Source organism: Branchiostoma belcheri, unplaced genomic scaffold (genome assembly GCF_001625305.1).
Source record: "Branchiostoma belcheri isolate BF01 breed outbred unplaced genomic scaffold, Haploidv18h27 scaffold5, whole genome shotgun sequence".
NCBI lineage: Eukaryota > Metazoa > Chordata > Leptocardii > Amphioxiformes > Branchiostomatidae > Branchiostoma > Branchiostoma belcheri.
This window is the reverse complement of record NW_017804131.1, coordinates 5,899,849-5,918,011: the sequence shown is the minus strand read 5'-3', so window position 1 is coordinate 5,918,011 and position 18,163 is coordinate 5,899,849. Positions and strand designations below refer to the sequence as shown.

The following is an 18,163-nucleotide window of genomic DNA, read 5'->3' as shown; positions in this document are numbered from 1 at the left end:
ACTGTCTCTGATTAGCGTAACACTCCTACCGGGACGGTCTGTTGCACTGGGCGGGGGAAGCTATTAGAGCCCCCGAAGGCACAACCTGCCTGAACACCCCAATACCCCCAATCACGATCAGACTGGATACCAGGGTTTAAGGTTTATTCACAGGATCGCATAAGCAAGGGCTCCATTTTCTTCATTAATTTTCCTGACATTTTACACGATTATGATCATTTTCCATAACCAAAGACGGTTGCAAAAACAATATTTTCATCTGGAGCAATAAAGTGTTAAAAATAAATTAAAAAAATGAAAATATAATAACAGACATACCTTAGTTTGCCTCCATCATACGGTAGACTTCCAATGTGTTCAGTCCTGTCTGCCACAGAGTACTAGTACCGAGGGACTGGTGTAAGCAAGCGGACGTCACTTCCTGGTATTAAAACAGTATAATCACGCACAAAACTATGGTTTCGGCATGATGAAAACAGTATCAGACTTATTCTGAAGCGGGTGAACAAAGCCACACCCACTCACAAACATACCGATACCATTATATAATGGAGAGACTTAACAGACCAATCTAGAACCTTCTGGAACAAGATGAAACAAGGAAACAGAGAATATTGAGTCTGTGTACATGCATATATCTTTAGAATTATATCTATCAGAATGTGGTAGTATATCTACTATCATGAAGATTTTAGAACGTGGATATCACCCTCTAGCTCTTGGTTCTTTGGTTTACAGAAAAAGAAAACAACACCATGCAACTTTCAGATATGGTAAATTTCTGAGATTTAATCTCAACAGGTTTATAGATGTACCGCATTACTTTCATCTGCAGCAGACTCGGTGAGTTTAATCTGGTTGCTGTGCGTATATTGTTTTTTTTTTCAAAGCAACTTGCCTGTATTACTTTTTTGCTTGTAATATTTATGTACGCTTATCGGCCGTGTAAGGTTTCTCGTTTCTGTAACTCTGTACCTTTTCCCAAGTGAAATCGCCAATAGCTGTCTACCTCTAGATCTGGGAAGTTGAGAGATATAAACCTGCTAGTGATATGATAATCTTACATACCATACATTAAGGATAGAACAGAAAAGAACTGCAAAGCAAAAGACTAGTATTAAATACATGGAAACAGTGAACGAATCATTTATCAACATATTGAAACTTTGATATATTTTGTGATGTTCAATATGTTGACTTAGTGGTTCTATCACAGGACACCTACATGTACCTGCTCCTTTTCATATTTTACCCCTTGTTGTGTTATTTTCCTGCAAAGCCAGAAAAATTTAATTGGTCTGGCCTGTATTATGTGTGTAACGTTATACTGTATGCCTACACCCGGCTACTTGTACAAAATGTATCACATGTAGCGTACATGTAGTGTCATCCCCAATAACAGCACTAGGTGGGTAATCGGGATAGGTTTGTTTGACCTGTGACCCGGTCAAAGGTTACGCGTGGGCATCATGGCAGGCGTGCTGTTTGAAGATATCTTCGACGTCAAAGACATCGACCCCGACGGCAAGAAGTTCGACAGAGGTAAGAAATCTTCGTCCATTTTTTAAGTAGTGTTCCTTGAATAGTTTAAACGCCTTAACGCGGTCCGTATGGCTATGAACAGTGTATAAACGCTTCTGTACTGCGGCAAGAGGGGAGGGGGGCATGTTTTGAAGAAAGAAAAATCGTCTCGACGCTGGCAAAACTTATGTACATGTACGAAATTCCTGTGTTATATCTGGACACAATTTGTACATTATGCCATCATGGTGTAAATACGTTCTAACTACATATATAACGTTATATAGTAGGAGGGAGCTTTAGTCATGTAGTTACCAAGTGTTAAATACCTAGAGAGAACTGAACCAAGCGCAAACCAGCACCAAGAGACCACGTCTACTACTACTATTGATGTATTAAATGTTAAAAAGGGACAATAACAACAAGTTCTAGGTTTTGCTCTTTTACTACTTACTCATTAGAGTATATATGTACTGTATGATTATGAAAGTTTTGTGCTATCTGTTTGTTCAAAAATCGTTGTCTTGTTCTGCAGTGTCCAGACTCCACTGTGAGAGTGAGAGTTTTAAGATGGAGCTGATACTGGATGTGAACACACAGGTGTATCCTGTGGACATAGGTGAGGTGTTTATTTATTTGTTTTATTTATTATTTGCAAAAAAAAGTTACATAATCAAATAATAACAATAAGAGAATATGCGGGGTAGGCCAGAAACCTAGGTGTTTTATTAAAGGGTCTACCCCTTTGGGGTCGTGTGGCGCAGCGGTAGCGCGTTCGGCTCGGGACCTAGAGGTCCCGGGTTCGATCCCCACCCATGTCACCGATCTTGTGCCCTTGGGAAAGGCACTTTACACGACTTTCCTCACTTCACTCAGGTGTAAATGAGTACCTAGCTTCGGTTAGGGACGTCCCTCGGAATAGGACGTTAAATGGAGGTCCCGTGTTTGGGGAGAACCACACCCCACGCACGTTAAAGAACCCACCACACCTTTCGAAAAAGAGTAGAGGCATGCCCCGGTGTGCGATGGTACAAATTCTACAATCCGGAGTCTTGCCAAGAATTGGCATGCCATAATGATCAATATAATGATCGTGGGCATTAAAGGAAAGACAAGACAAGACCCCAAACAAAGGTAACTATGATACATGACAAAACATATTTGAACTAAACATCAAAATTAAACAATGATATAATTGATTACTTAAACAAAATCAAGACACAGAAATAATAACTGAAGTGTGTAAACTACTACAAATGTAGTAGTTTTTACAATTAAATTACATCTACGAAAATAAATTAAACAAAAGTCTTATACATGTAATTCAGGTCACTGTTAGAGAAATAAACTGATTAGATAATTAACATATAAATCAATGATTAAAACAAATGAAATTAACGATTAAAACAAATGATCTTCAAACTTGTGCCTTGTAAACTTTACATAACAGTAAACATTTGAGGATACATTTCACCAGTCATGATATATGATATACAATAAAAAAACGGGTATACAGTATCTGTGAAACTTATTATTCTATAATTCATTTATTGTGTAATAAAATATAACTGAATGCTAATTCTAAGAATTCCAAAACACCAAACCATTTACCATTCACTCCTTTACGCATAGTTGTGTATGTAGTATAGCCCATTGTTGTATTGTATATTGTCCAATTACTAGTAACGTTACTAGTACATCATTAATGTACAAAAAAGTGTTAATTGCTGTGTGTCAGTCTCTTTCATAATTGCTTGATTTTTTTAAATTGCTTAATTGTGTGATATGTCTATGTGAATAAGACAGAATTTTTTCACCAAAACATTTATATTACAATTTTGGCTCAGCGAGTTTCTTATCCTCTGAAGAATTAACAAATTGTTATCACTCGCCCGCCAGAATTTAAAAAATTTTCCAATATCTATCCCATTCAGGAGACAGTTACATACAAAAAGCTAGCTATAGTGTTGCTTTATCAAATTGTATGTCAGTTTCTTTTTTAATTGCTTGATTTTCTTAATTGTCTGAAATACAAGGTATGTAGACTGAGAAATGGACAGAATTTTTCTCAGCCAGTTTCATACACTTTAAACAAGACTGGCAATGAAAACATACATTGCCATGGCGACGGTGGTTGCTGTTAGGGTAATTGTTTGCATGGCACTGACATGATTTAATGATTTTGAGGAAGACTTGGTACCTGTTAAGTCTAGACAGATACAGTGCACTCCTCCCCTGAGTGTATAGTGAATGAGCCCTGGAGTCACAGAAAGTAGGGCCATCCGGGAAAGAGAGGTCTTCCCAAGGGTTTCCAGGAATGTGGGCATAGATGTGGGTCAAATTGAAATGCCTGTGGACAAAATGCCTGTACCATTCCTAGAATTCTTGCAAACTGCACACAATACTGTACCATTAGGCTCCTCCCTGAGAAGTCGCCAAAAAAACACCAGTTGCAAGTGTTGTCACTAGCCTGCCATCATTATCCAATCTCTATCCCATCAGGAGACAAGTTCAGACTTGTCCTAGCGAGCACCCTTCGCGAAGACGGAGCTCCAGACGACGGTGAGTTCATCCCCACGGACGGGACGCCGTCCCGCGCTGACCAGTTTGAGTACGTCATGTACGGCAAGATCTACAGAATAGAGGGAGACGACACACACACGGAGTCTGCCACCAGACTGTACGTATGAGTTACTGTATAGATTATTATTTGTTTATCATGTTAACCGAAGGAAAACATATGTTTACCGAAGGAAGACATACTGTTTTTACTCAGTTTCTTCCTCCTCTTCTGTTCCAAACACTAACCTCTGACCTGGCCAATGACATGATTTGTTGATGTGTGTCACCATGGTGACTGGTGTTGGGTTACATAATGTTGCAATTTCATGGTCTGCTCTTCTCCTGTCACCATATACTAGTAGTACATGTATGTGAATGTGTTTGAGTAAAAATTAACAGGGCAGACCATGTCCAAAGGTAAACATTGTTTTTACTCAGTTTCTTCCTCTTCTGTTCCAAACACTAACCTCTGACCTGGCCAATGACATGATTTGTTGACGTCTGTCACCATGGTGACTGGTGTTGGGTTACATAATGTTGCAATTTCATGGTCTGCTCTGCTCCTGTCACCATATACTCATAGTATATATGTATGTGAATGTGTTTGAGTAGAAATTAAAAGGGCAGACCATGTCCGAAGGTAAACATTATCATTATGCATTTGCTTTGCAAATGTTACTTCTCTAGTTATTTATTTAATCTCAGGATGGCTGAGTGGCCCCATTCAGCCTACAATAGCTGTTTTATAAGGGGGCCCAGCTTGTTACAAGACGCAACATTGTTGCATACACATACAGTAAAACAAAGGAGCACAATATAGAGTAAACATAAAAAGAGTCCAATGCGTGGAAAACAAAATCATAGTCTAATACTCAAGGTGCTAGCAGTTCAATAGTCAAAATGCAAAAAAAAAATGGAGTGGAGGTCAGAGGTCAGGTTTCATACGACCTACGTTTCAAGGCTGCTTAAACTGCGATAGAGTTGGTAACGTTACATGTCTTACAGAGCTGACCAAAGCTCACATGACTGGAATCCAGGCTAGAAAAGTCATAGATGCTACTTGAATGAAACATCTGACAGTTTTGAAAATCTATGCACTTGCTTCAGTAACAGTTTTCTTGAGTGTTTCAATTTCTGAGCGGTACAAGTGGTGCAGGTAATCAGGGTGTTATGAGCACCAGTGTAGGTATGCAGAAAAAAAACCTACTAGCTAGTATTTAAGCCATGACTGTGTGGTATCAATTTGGGATTGAACCATGTCCTCGTGATCCAGAAGCAGGAAAGAAATAAATAAAGGAGTGCCGGAAGAATCGGATTAAAGCCACACAAAATTTCTTTGTTAGAACTTATATATAGAAGATCTAGATAACATTTTGATTGACACGGCTGTCTTTGTCATGGCTGATAGGTCATGCATTGAGATAACACAAACATGCCAGGTACAAAACAGGTTTCCTTTGTGTAGCTTGTGAATCCTTTGTGCAAAGTATGCCTTAAAAAAGAATTGTTGGTGAGATGAAAACTGTTTTTGCTTATTTGTTTTTTGTTGTTAAAAAAATGGGTACAACATTCAGTATTGTCTCCTTTCCACCAGTGGTCTTTTTTTATTCAAATCCTTCTGTAAACTTGAATTTCAATCCTGTTGGGTCTGCGGAATGTAAGCGAGGCGGTTAACCAACTTAGAAATAAGTGTGGATTCCTTGACTAAAACCAAGCTTCTTTGGGAAAAAAAAAGAAAAAACTTTTCTGGGAAACCAATTTGCACACACAGACAAGTCTAAGAACAAGTTACTGTTAACAATAACAAGAGAAATGTACATGTAGGGTAAACAAAGTGCCCCATTGGGGACAGAGTTGAAATTATCAGAAGCAATGAAGCTTGAAATTACTCAGGTCTATATTAGGACATATAAAGAACACAATGTAATATGATAATGTTTCTTCCTGCTGATATAACATTTATGCATTAGACAAGTAATTCAAACTGGGAGAAAAAATATTGAAGTCCTATCCATATGTTCCGCTAAGAGTGTCCATGTTTTTTTTTTTCATTAATACTATCATTTTGGTAACCTTACAATGAATGTCACTTAGAAAACCTGCTCATCCCAAGGTCATCACGTAAGTTGGTTGTTACCAACTAAGAAGCACGTGTCCAGGGACTAGAATTTTACTTTATGTAATAACCACACTGCTGCTTCTACATGACTGATCAAAATAACATGAAAATGATTATCATGCTCTTTATATACAATACATTGTGTATTTAGAGAAATATTTTGGGTGGAGTCTATTCCATAATCCAGAAAAAGGCCAGTGTTACTATGACATGCTTGTTGTCTTCTGGCAATATTCTAAATAGTTACTAGTAGTACAGGCTCAAATTCTTAGTTGCTGTCTTCTTCTAAAACACCTCAGGTCATGTCACAGTAGACTTGCCGATATAATATGGGAAAATCCCTCCAGCAAAATTCACACGGTTGGAGGTCAGAGGTCTTCTAAAACCCTGGACTAAGGCCACACCAATTTAATTTTCCGGTTAACGGATTTTTCTAGAAAAATAATGGAGCGGGCGGGCAAAAATAAAAAATAAAAACAGGCTTAGGCATCCTGTTATGGCCCAAAATGGTACGATAGGAGCCATGAAGCACCAGGCTGGTTCAAAATTTAAACAATGAATTTTGAACTTTTAATGAAAGATGGAATAACTGTAACAACTGGGATGAAAAGGGGCTGTTTTCAACTGTTCAGGTCAAAATATGAGCATTTGAGCATTTTGCAGTTGATTCTGAATTTTTTTTTTTTTTTTTGCAAATCAGAAAAAAATGAAGCGGGCGAATCCGTTAACCAAGAAATTAAACTGGTGTGGCCTAAGTACTGGTTCACTTGATTTTATGTGTGTGTAAGTCACTGACCTCCACGTGTTATTGTTATGGCAGGATAACTACTCATACTGTCATACATGTACATGTAACAAATGCCACACCTAAGAATTCTACTGAGCCTCATTATTTATTTAAAAGGGGTACAAGGTTACAATGTGCTTTGTCCAAAGGGAGGGAACTATTGTTTTCTGGCTAGTTTGTGTGTGTGTGTGCGCGCGCGTGTGTTTGTGTGTGAATGCGTATGCGTGCATACATATGTGTATGCATGTGTGTGCATATGTCTGTGTCAAATATGGTAAATTGGTCTGCCATTTCTGATTGCCTTGAATCTAACACTATAGACTTAGAACATAAAAGAGTCTGAGGTCAAGAAAAAAAGCTGCTACATGTAAAATGTAGTAGCCACAGTAGTTTTATTTGATACATTTGTAGAAATCTAACATTTCAAATTCATGCAGTTTACTTTTAAAAGTACACATTTGTGTCATATAAAGTCTAGATTATTGTGTACTAAGTGGTGAAAAAAGTGAACAAAGCCACTAAATCTATTGTATTATACGATTATTGGATATTAGACACAACATCTTGACTGATTATGTGTTATAAGCTCTGGTTATACTAAAAATTAAACTCAATTTCAAAACTTTGATTATTCAATCTCTTCTCAGAAAGAATTAAATTTGTTATCTCGATGTGTTCCGACCAAAACTAGTATATATTTTTCAAGGCAGATGACAGCTTGAGTTGCAGTTATAGAGTTGTTGCAACAATGAGCGAGTACCTCAAAACATCATCATGTCTGTTTCCTTGATGGAATCGTCGCCGTTATTTTGCCAGAAGGCAGCGTTCTTTATCGTTGCCATGTAGGTCGACTCTCCGCGCATGAAGGAGTCAGGCTGAAGTGGAAGTCCGACGTCAAACGGATCTACGCTGTCCGTGACTTTACACGTACGCAGCGACTCAGCGACCTCCATCGTGAGGTTATCATTTCCAAAGTTGATCACAGCATTGTTAGATTCTTCATATTTGTTGGATGGGCCTGTTTTAGCCTTCAGGACATCAGGTTTGAACTCTCCATCTTCAGTGAAGTATTCCAAACCGTTTTCTTCCCCGTCAGTATCAGTTGAGAGTCGGGCACTAGGCTCGAACATTTGCTCGTCAAGTGTTAGGTCATCTTCGTGACCTTTGTCTGACTTTGGGAGGGCTCGCATCACGCCATTTGTTACTGGTGTGAGATCCTTGGGGGAAATCTTTTTCGTGATGGCATCAACCACAGTCTGAGCCATGTCACGCGGTTTGTCGAAGTTGTCGAGAAGGAACGCATGACACTGCAGGTCATCCTGAGAGGTATCTGCGTCGCCTTTAGCGTCCTTGCACAGAACACAGGCAAAGACGAGTTCATGTTGCTTGTCAGTTGCTGCGTACACGATTTCTTTCACGGGAAGAAACTTCCTCTTCTTGCTGCCAACATAACGCAGGTCAGACGCCTTCTTTATCGTTCCTGTTTTGCCTATTTTCTCAAAGGCAACACCAGCGTTTGAGATTTCTACGCGTACCTTGTTCGGAGGCTTACCTACACCCAGCTTGAAGAGTAGGTCGACAGCGTTGTGGATGTGTCTTGGAACGACTTCCTCGCCACGTATAACCGGCATCTTGCCAAGGTAGCAGGCAATGGTAGCATATTGCACTTCAGATACAGCCTGGCCATGAGAGGTTGACTGTGGAGGCACGGGCGCCTTTCTGTGGGCTTTTTCCGGAACGTTCTGTGAGTGCCCCAGTTTGCTGCTTGTACTGGAGGAGTCATCACTTCCATTGATAGAGTCGGGGTCAATTTTTCTCATAGCCAGTGTTACGATGCCACTCGAGTCTGGTGAAAAATGTTCCGCGCTATTCGATGACGCAATGGAGCTACCGTCATCCTTATCAGTACTGCTCTGTGTGGAGTTTAGGCGTCGTTTTCTTGGGGGAGCCACTGGGAGATCTGCGGAACTTGTCGGCCATCCTGATGATTGTTCTCTAACTTCTCTTCCGTTCTGTTCTTTACCACTTGGAAAGCTGTCCTGGGAAGGCTGGTATTCTCGGGTTGACTGCGACACACTTTGTACAGACCCAGCCCCATGGTCCTGTTTCAACATCGGTTCCTTCTTTGACTGTGTAACAACTCCGTCAATGGCAGTCTTAAGAAGGTAAGCCGTGTCACAGTCTTGACACAGGTACGCCAGGCATTGCCACTGGTCCCCTTGGTCGAGATTAACCACCACCAGTAGCACGTTCTTCACTGTGTTTTCAACGTGCACAGACACAATGGTCTCCACAGGATAAAAGCTTACCTGCGACTTGTGCTTGCCCATTAAACGTTTCCACGTCCCAGACAGGGACTTTGAGTTTGTGTCTCCCACTTGCACCCCATCTTTGCACACCTGTATCTTCACTTTCCCCGGCGATTGGTTGTTAGCGGCTAGCAACAATCTTCCCAGCAAGGCCTGAATCTCCTGGGTGCTGAACGTGGTGCCGGCTTCCACGTAGAACCTGCCAAGCTGGAATATTGAAGCCTCCCTCATAATCCCTGCATCTTTTGTTGTCTTGGACATGTTGAAGGGTCTTTAACAAGTGTTGCAGACTAGACAAGAAACAGGTAGGATCCTATACAAGAGATCTTCTTCAGATCATTTTTCATGTACTAGGTGGATCCGTATATGCTTGCATGGGACCACTCCCATAACAACATCCACCCAAGTCCCTAATTCCACACCTAGTCACCGGGTCCAGGTAGGATATACTGCTGTATTGGGAGATCCTGTCATGTAAAGCGATGTTGCGTGACAACTCAGTGAAGCGCTAAATCATGCGTGGTGACAGCTCATTATGTATGCAGGCTTGCTTGTCAGACAAGTGGTTCAGGAAGGCTATTGGACCCTGTAAAGCCCTTCAGGGGAGGAGCTAAAACCATGCTAAAACTGTTCAGCTGAAAAGTGATTGGCAGCTTGTCATGTACTGTAGATCATGCAATTTTTCTTGGAATTATTCCTCGATATTTCCAAGCAGCAATATTGTATCAATGTGTACAAACACGTTTTAGATATGTACAAATAATACCGTATGATTTTTACCGTGACAGTTCTTGTTTCCATAATTTTATGTGATGAAAAGATTATCTGAAAAGCAAAAATTAGCTGAATTACAGTAGGCTCTACGTGGCACTGACTGGAGAAATTGTTAATGAAGGTTGATGCCTGCAACCTTGTTTGTGGCTTAAAGGGCTTTGTGAACCCGCATGGACTAAAGGGTGCATTAAATTGTGTTTTGTCACAAAACAAGACATGTTTATAATAAGTGTTGATAGTCGATAATTTTCAGTTGATAGCTTTAAATAGAAAAAAGTACAACTGACTAAAAAATTGGCCTAGGGAATAAATGTGCATATTTGATTTATATAGTAATTCTTTCCATATTATGAATATAGTACATTTGTCACATAATGCAAGATATTAAAGGGAATGGAATGAAATATGGTGCTTTTGAATTGAAAGGTGCACAAGAAATTATTTAAGATAGCTATAGAATATATGTATCTATACAACATGTGAAATATCTAGAATAAATTGTTCACATTAGGCCACACCAGTTTAATTTCTTGGTTAACGGATTCTCCCGCTTCATTTTTTTTTCTGATTTGCAAATAAAAATAAAAATTCAGAATCAACTGCAAAATGCTCATATTTTGCCCTGAACAGTTGAAAACAGTCCTTTTCATCCTAGTTGTTATTCCATCTTTCAATGCAATGGTATCATTAAAAGTTAAAAATTCATTGTTTAAATTTTGAACCAGCCTGGTGTGTCGACTTCATGGCTCCAATCGTACCATTTTGGGCCATGATAGGATGCCTAGGCCTGTTTTTATTTTTTTTTTGCCCGCCTGCTCCATTATTTTTCTAGAAAAATCCGAGAAACTAAGAAATTAAGAAATTAAAGAAAACCAAGAAATTAAATTGGTGTGGCCTTAACAGATGTTCTATGGAAAGGTGTCTCTATCCCCCATTTTTGGCTTGACGATGTGTAACGTGTTGGAATGTGAAATTGTCTGGGGGCTTCAGTTTGAATGGTTCATTATGATGCGGTATGAATTATTGAACACACTGTGACGCAGGTATTGCACACTAAAGGCTTTCAGTGGATTAATGATTCGCTTTTGTCTACAAGTATGAATAGTTGTACATGTATTATGATTCTAGACAAAAAATTATTTATTAAGTATGAGGCAAAAAGCAATATTTGCTTATATGACACCTTCTACTCAAAAACATACAAGTATAAAACACATAGACAAGATACATGCATAATTACAAAGTGGATAAAACCAAGATAAATACAAACAAGACAAGTTGGTGGTTTATCTATTACAAGAATCTACCCGTACGGTATATAAATGAAGTTTTGGACTATATCAAAACATTACAGTTTTGTAGGTGTGAAAGTGATGTGGACCCTCGAAGTAGTAAGGAACATAGGGAACTGTCATTGAGATGCTGTAGCTGAGATGTTGGAGAGAGATGATAACAGAGTACTTCTTTGACTAGAATTAAATTTACAATGTAGAAAGTAAAATTTACAATGTAGAAAGTAGTGTTCGGTTGTTTGACTATGATATAGTATGTATGATAGCCACATTTACAAGTCAATACAATAATGTTGAAATAGATGGTAATTTAACTGTTGAGAGCTTCTCCCAACAGTTGGGCCATATGTGAATAACCTTGAAATTTGAACATGCCTGACTTAAGCATGTGCATGTACATAAAGTGAAGACTTACATGTTTTGACATGGGTGCACATTCTGAATGCTACAGTGCCTAATGAAGTGGTAAAATGCCTTCTGTGCTTTACTGCACATAAACTGATGGCCTCTGGCACTCTACCAATAATATACATAATATGAGCACAAGTTTCATCCTCGTACATACAGTAGATTGGAGGGAATGACATGCGTACATTAAACTTGGTGACTCTTGCAGTGCTAAACATGTCAGAATCCCTGTGCCATGTTAGCCTGGTTACCAGACATAGCCCCGAGTCCTACTGAATGTAGGACTCGGGAGCTGTAATAGGTCTGGTAACCAGGCTAGTGCCATGTAGCTATCTACTTTGAAGTCTTTCTGTGTGTCTGTTTGTATGTTTGCTTGATATGTTTCTGTAGTTATTTCTACATGCTTGGCATTTTGGGGACACTGACAGGGAATTTGATACTAGGTCAAAGGTCCCAAATAGGTCCAAGAAAAGGTTATCTCATTTCCTGTCTTCATTTTCCCTCTCTATGTGTAAGCATATCTGTTGTTGTATTAGACAGAATCAGCAAGACATTCAGAAAAGCTTTGAATATTTCAGCATTATGACTATGAAACCTTCAATTTCTTGACAGTATAGTAAAATTTCATATTCCTTAGGCCACACCAATTTAATTTGTTGGTTCTCGGATTTTTTCAGAAAAAATAAAAATAAAAACAGGTCTAGGCATCCTATTATAGCCCCAAATGCTACAATATGAGCCATGAAGTCAACAAACAAGGCTGGGTTAAAATTTAAAGTATAAATTTTGAACTTTTAATCAAACCACAGTACTACATTGATAGATGGAAAAAACTGTAACAACTAGGAAGAAAAGGAATTTCCTCAACTGTTGGGGGCAAAATATGAGCATTTTTGAGTTGATTCAGAAGCAGAATCTTTTTTTTTTTTTTTGCAAATCAGAAAAAAATGAAGAGGCGAATCCGAGAACCGACAAATTAAATTGGTGTGGCCTTAAATTGTTGTGTTTGAAATAGAACAGAACAAAGTTTTAAGTTTTGATGTATCCCTATGTTCTCCAGGTCAGCCTATGTGTCGTATGGTGGACTCCTGATGAGGTTACAGGGAGATGCCAACAACCTGCACGGCATGGAGGTGGACAAACATGTCTACCTGCTTATCAAGAAACTCGCCTTCTAACTCTAAGTGACACATTGTACTAATACCTTTTAGTGATAGGTGCATACAAAGTCATGTATGTGAACTTCTGTATGTCAGCCTACTCTGTATCAAATCTACATTGTGTACAGTCATGTACATTTGTGCATGAACTAGTCTCCCATCCATATATGACTACCAGGTGCCTCAGTGTACATTCTTAAGTTTCAGCCATTGTTCTTGATACATTGTCTTTCAGTTAGTGCTTTTTGTAGAAAATTGTATGAAGGTGTGTATGTCTATCAATATTAACTTTGATGGACATCAGTATTGTGACTCCGGTTAATCCATGTTATAGATTGAGTTAAGTTCCGCAAGTTCTCCTACCAAATCTCAGTTTTTAAGTTGGAAAAAAGTCCTTCTTTCATCAACAATTTACACTTTGTTCCTCCCGTCTTTTAACATATGTGTAGTATTATGTACTGTCTGATGACTCTCTGCCCAACACATTTGTATTTTCACCTAATAATAATGATTTCTAAACAAACCTTGATATTGGTCTGTCTATAAGTCTTGTAGTGTGTTGTACTTGGTATAGGCCTGTTACATGTAGGTGTTTCAATGTAACCCTAACCTAATAATATTTCAGCAGTCTCCGCTATCTGTAAATGTAGATATCAAAGCTTAGCCTAACAGGTTGGTAAAATAGTGTTACTTTGCTTTCTTATTCTAGTTCATACTTGATGCATTTACCAGCATTTCTTTTTCTTCATTTTGGACATATTCAGAATACATGAATCAAGTCACTCAGATACTTTTCATGAAATAAACAAAAAGGTCAAATTGACATATGTACATGTTCTTAATGTTACTGACAATGGTGGACCTGTTTTGAGTTGATGTAGTTATACATGTATGCAGTTCTCTATTAGTACAACATCTGTGTCCATAATATCACCAGGGTCCATAATATCGCCACCTTGAGAAATAGTGTGCTTTAAGATATTTTTACTGTAACATACTTTTGGTAATACTTTGCACTCCTTCACACATCAAATGTACATACCTAGGGTATGTTGCAGTAAAAATATCTTTAAGCACACTGTTTCTCAAGGTGGTGATATTATGGACCCTCAGGTGATATTATGGACACAGATGTTATAACTGTAGACCACAATAATATTATAAGACCACAATATGATGTTTTTTCTGGGTTGTTTATTCTTGTCTTAACATTCAAAGTGGGGACTGGCAACATTTAACACCTATAAATTTTACAGGCAAGTCAGGTAAGAGGTATATCATTTCTCAGTACATGTGACAAACAATATGTGCTCACTTTATCTTCTGTCCACTTCTTGAAAAGACATTTAAGTTGCTGCTAAAGAACTGTTACTTCATTTCAGCAAAGCCTACAGTATTCATTCATTTTCATATTAGTCACATCTATTTTTTTGTAACTATTGTCCACAGGGTTCTAGCTAGGATTTAATTTAAGTGTAGTGGCACTGGCCGCATGATGATAGAGCGAAGCGGAGCTTTTAAAAATTTGAGCGTAAAAAGAGGCCATTTGAGGGATACCCAAAGGGAAAAAATGTTATTTCTAAGGTATGTACAATGTATCCTTGATTTTTCACATTTGATGTGGCATTCTTGAACAAAGAAATACAGTCACAATGCCCTGTGCTGTATTAAAAATTAGCATAGGGGGCAAATTTAGCGTAGGGGGTCAAAATTACAGCATAGGGGGGGAAATTTAGTGTAGGGGGTCAAAATTATAGCATAGGGGGCCCCTACGCTACTTTGCACTAGCTAGAACCCTGGTCCATCAAAAGCAACAGGATTCCCACAAAATTCAAAGGACGGATGTTGAAAAAGCCTGATTGTTTCTCCCTGACAGTCATAAGCTAATTATAAGGCCTGGTTACCATCAGCCCTGATGCTGATATAATTATCTTGAGATATAAAAGAAGGGGGGTAGTAAAGGATAGCTAACATACAATTTGGGTAAAAAGTAAAAAAATAAACATAATTTCTTAGGTCACACAACATACTAGATATCATACAGCTATTTGAGCTAAGCAAACAAAATTTGCATATCTTAATACTAAAGATGTTATTTCATGACTTTATTTACAAATAGCAACTTCAAACATGACAAAAATGTAAACAAGTCGGAAAGACAATTTGTTTTTAAACTGCATAAAATCTAGGACTGCCTAATTATATATACTAGTAATTGGATCAAGATCCAACCTTATTGCAAAAGGCATTTTGGTATCATAAGATAGAGCATTTAATGTACCCATGCAACATCTATAGTAATGTTATATTTTTTAGATGAAGATCTTATATTTGTACCATAATACTGGTAGAACAAGAATTGCTCCCTGCTGTTACATTCATAGAACAGACTGCAATAAACAGTGCAAGGCTGGGGACACGTCACTGGTACCACCCCACGTACATGTACATACACATTTGTACTTGTAGTTGTACATGTACAAGTAGAGAATAGTACAGTAAAGTAAGCCCCTGTCACACATTCAGAACTTTCCCCTGACTACCATCCAAAAGGGTTAGCTGAAGTTCGGGAGCAGTCTGACTAGAATTAGGCTATGCCTACATGTACCTTTCTATATGAATCAAATCCGATTTGAGTCAAATTTGACCTTCCGAACATGCCCAAAACATGACCTACTCCCGAACACCACGTGACAACAACTATTGCTGAACCTCCCGTCCACACCCAAATGTTTTAAACATTTTGAAACATTTGGCAAACAAATGCTTAGGATTGTCAAAAATGTACACTGGTACCAAAAGATACCAAATGGTGTACTATACGAAAACCTACCCACAGTGAGCGAAACAATAAGAAAACGAAGGTTGAAGTTGATCGGACACTGCTACAGAAGTGAGGATGAAATCATAAACCAGTTAATACTGTGGGAGCCCTCACATGGAAAAAGAAGTCGAAGTCGTCCAACAAGAAACTACATAAATCAATTAATGGATGACACCCAGCTCGACAGGAAAAACCTGATGGTAGAAATGAAGGATAGGAAGAGATGGAGAGCTATCATTGGCACCGAGGGAAGCTCGACCCAGTGAGTGGAATGAGTGAGTGAAACATTTGGCTGGTGCCGCTGAACAGTAGCCAACCTTGCTGAAAACCAGCCAAACCACACAGCCCAGCTACTCCTAACCATGGTTGGGGGAGTTCTGCAGTGTTTAGAAGCAAATACATGTATTTGGCCATGTGTGACAGGGGCTAAAGAATTGTGTGCCCGTGATGTTTTCCCAGTCAGCCTTCCTGTGCTACATGTAGTTCCATCCACAGTCTGCTGGTCCTACTGTCCACACAGGGTGGCATCTATCTGCTGTAGACAGGGCAGGGCAAGCTTCACCTTCCTCCTGATGGACAAATAGAGTGTGGAAAGATGTCATTACCTGTCAATATCTAAACCGTTTGGCTTACAAACATGCATACCTTGTGTTGTGATGTGTTGGACTATTATCATCATCAGTTCTGCCCTTGGACAATCATAAATTTCTATAATGGCTTTTTTGCATGTATTATTGCTATTCTGCGGTTTTTCATTCTGCAACATTCTGGTGAATGCATCTGCTTCGTATCACAGCAACTTCTCTTGTGTAAAGCCTTTGCAAAGATTGCAGATTGTGACTGGGTTGAAACAATGATTTGAACTCTCAGTACTTGAATTTCAAAAGGACAGTACATCTACAGTACGTGTTATACATCAGTGCACAAAATACTTTTTTGAACCAGGTTGCCCAGTGGGCAACCTACGGCAAAAATTAGGTTGCCCATCAGAATTTTAGGTTGCCCCACCTATAAGTCACTACTTCTAAGTAATGTTACATACATAAGCCTTTGACAATATTTCTAACAGCCTTTAGTTAACTGATACTAGTAATAGCCATTACTACATTAGCCAAGTGGGCATGATTTGGGGGGGGGGCATTCTTAAAATCCAGGAAGCACACTTGGCTACCTAGGTTCAAAAATAGGTTGCCCCAAGTAAAATTTGGTTGCCCGGGGCAACTGGGCAGGTATTTTGCACGCTGTTCATGTGGACCATTGACAAATATGGAATCCTTAGAACTATCTGCACACCCAGGTGTCATGTAGTTACAGATGTTGTACATGTGTTAGTACCCACCTATAGTTGGTGTCCTTTGCCTGAATGGGGTTCCCTTCCAGGTACACCGTGGCCAGCTGTTTGGCACCTGACAGCTGCTCCAGGTCCTTCCAGTCACTGATCTGGTTGTGGTTACACTACAGGGGGGAGGATGACAACCATCGAACATCTTCATACACGTGAAAACTATGATATCAGTGTAGTCAGTCAAGCAAGATGCTTTTTCTAGCACTGGTAGAGCCAAAAATGTCTATAAAATGTCAAACGGACAATAGACATGATTTAGACATTGCTGAACAAAGGCCGGTCAGGAGAACATTAAGTAGACATAAAATAAACGACATCAAAATAACCCAAGGTGGACATTTTATATCCATAGTCTCTTCACGTGTCAGGTAGGGACACCCCTAGGAGACAGTCCTTTGTTTAGCACAATGCGCACTTATAAAGATATTAGCATCTGTCTGTTAATTAATTGTGTCCTGCTCTGTAGATTGTCTTGGCTTTGTGCAGTGCTTTTCATATGTCAGTTTTCACACTTTTTTTCTAAAGACATTCTGACAGACACCTCATGAACAATGGAAAACACAACAAGCAAGTCCTCCCCAAAAAGACCGTGTAAAGACCTGGGAAAGACATTCTTACAAATGTTAACAAGAAAGGTGTAAAAAATACACCTAGGCGACGAATTGTATATTATGTAAATTAGGGTATTATCAATTTAATTTATTTTTATTATATGTACGAATTGGAATATTCACTTCATAAGCTACATGTACATATATGTGCCTGGTTATCTACATGTCGACAATCGACCAATATCGGGTCCCCATTCTTAGCTCGGTGTTTGTTGCTATTGTTTAGATTTAATTCCAATCTTTTATAAATATTTTTAAAGGGATATCTTATGTTTTACAAACATTTCAAACTTGTTCTTAACTTCTTAAGAAATTTCCGTAAATTACAAAACTTTCGAAATATTTTTGAGTCCGCGTACGATATTTCCAATGATTTCTAAAGAAAGGCAACTCGGTTCTACCATTTTTTTTAATTTTTGTAAATGACCCGTGACGAAGTAATTTGCACATC

The 18,163-nt window shown here is 38.8% G+C and overlaps 2 protein-coding genes across 2 annotated transcripts in view; one reads left to right on the top strand and one right to left on the bottom strand.

The window, feature by feature from the left end:
• Positions 1 to 1,431: 1,431 nt before the first annotated feature.
• On the top strand, positions 1,432 to 12,987 carry LOC109480094 (DNA-directed RNA polymerases I, II, and III subunit RPABC3). Its single transcript, XM_019782248.1, has 4 exons — positions 1,432 to 1,542; positions 2,057 to 2,140; positions 4,024 to 4,201; positions 12,833 to 12,987. The coding sequence occupies exons 1-4, from the start codon at positions 1,470 to 1,472 to the stop codon at positions 12,948 to 12,950; spliced, it is 453 nt and encodes a 150-aa protein (XP_019637807.1). The 5' UTR covers positions 1,432 to 1,469; the 3' UTR covers positions 12,951 to 12,987.
• A 1,155-nt stretch (positions 12,988 to 14,142) lies between these two features.
• The window catches only part of LOC109480060 (protein phosphatase 1 regulatory subunit 7-like), a 15,963-nt gene continuing 11,942 nt past the window's right edge, over positions 14,143 to 18,163 (bottom strand). Inside the window, exons 9-10 of the mRNA XM_019782209.1 lie at positions 17,096 to 17,211; positions 14,143 to 16,325 (exon numbers count right to left, since the gene is read on the bottom strand). Of these exons, the coding sequence (XP_019637768.1) occupies positions 16,262 to 16,325; positions 17,096 to 17,211 (180 nt within the window). The 3' untranslated portion in view covers positions 14,143 to 16,261. The remainder of the gene's footprint in view (positions 16,326 to 17,095; positions 17,212 to 18,163) is intronic.

What these genes read in the sequence shown, in the direction of transcription:
- LOC109480094 (XM_019782248.1), top strand. Translation starts at nt 1,470, where the DNA reads ATGGCAGGCGTGCTGTTTGAAGATATCTTCGACGTCAAAGACATCGAC. An exon ending in CGGCAAGAAGTTCGACAGAG is followed by an intron (nt 1,543 to 2,056) that starts GTAAGAAATCTT and finishes CTTGTTCTGCAG; the next exon opens with TGTCCAGACTCCACTGTGAG. An exon ending in ACGGAGTCTGCCACCAGACT is followed by an intron (nt 4,202 to 12,832) that starts GTACGTATGAGT and finishes TATGTTCTCCAG; the next exon opens with GTCAGCCTATGTGTCGTATG.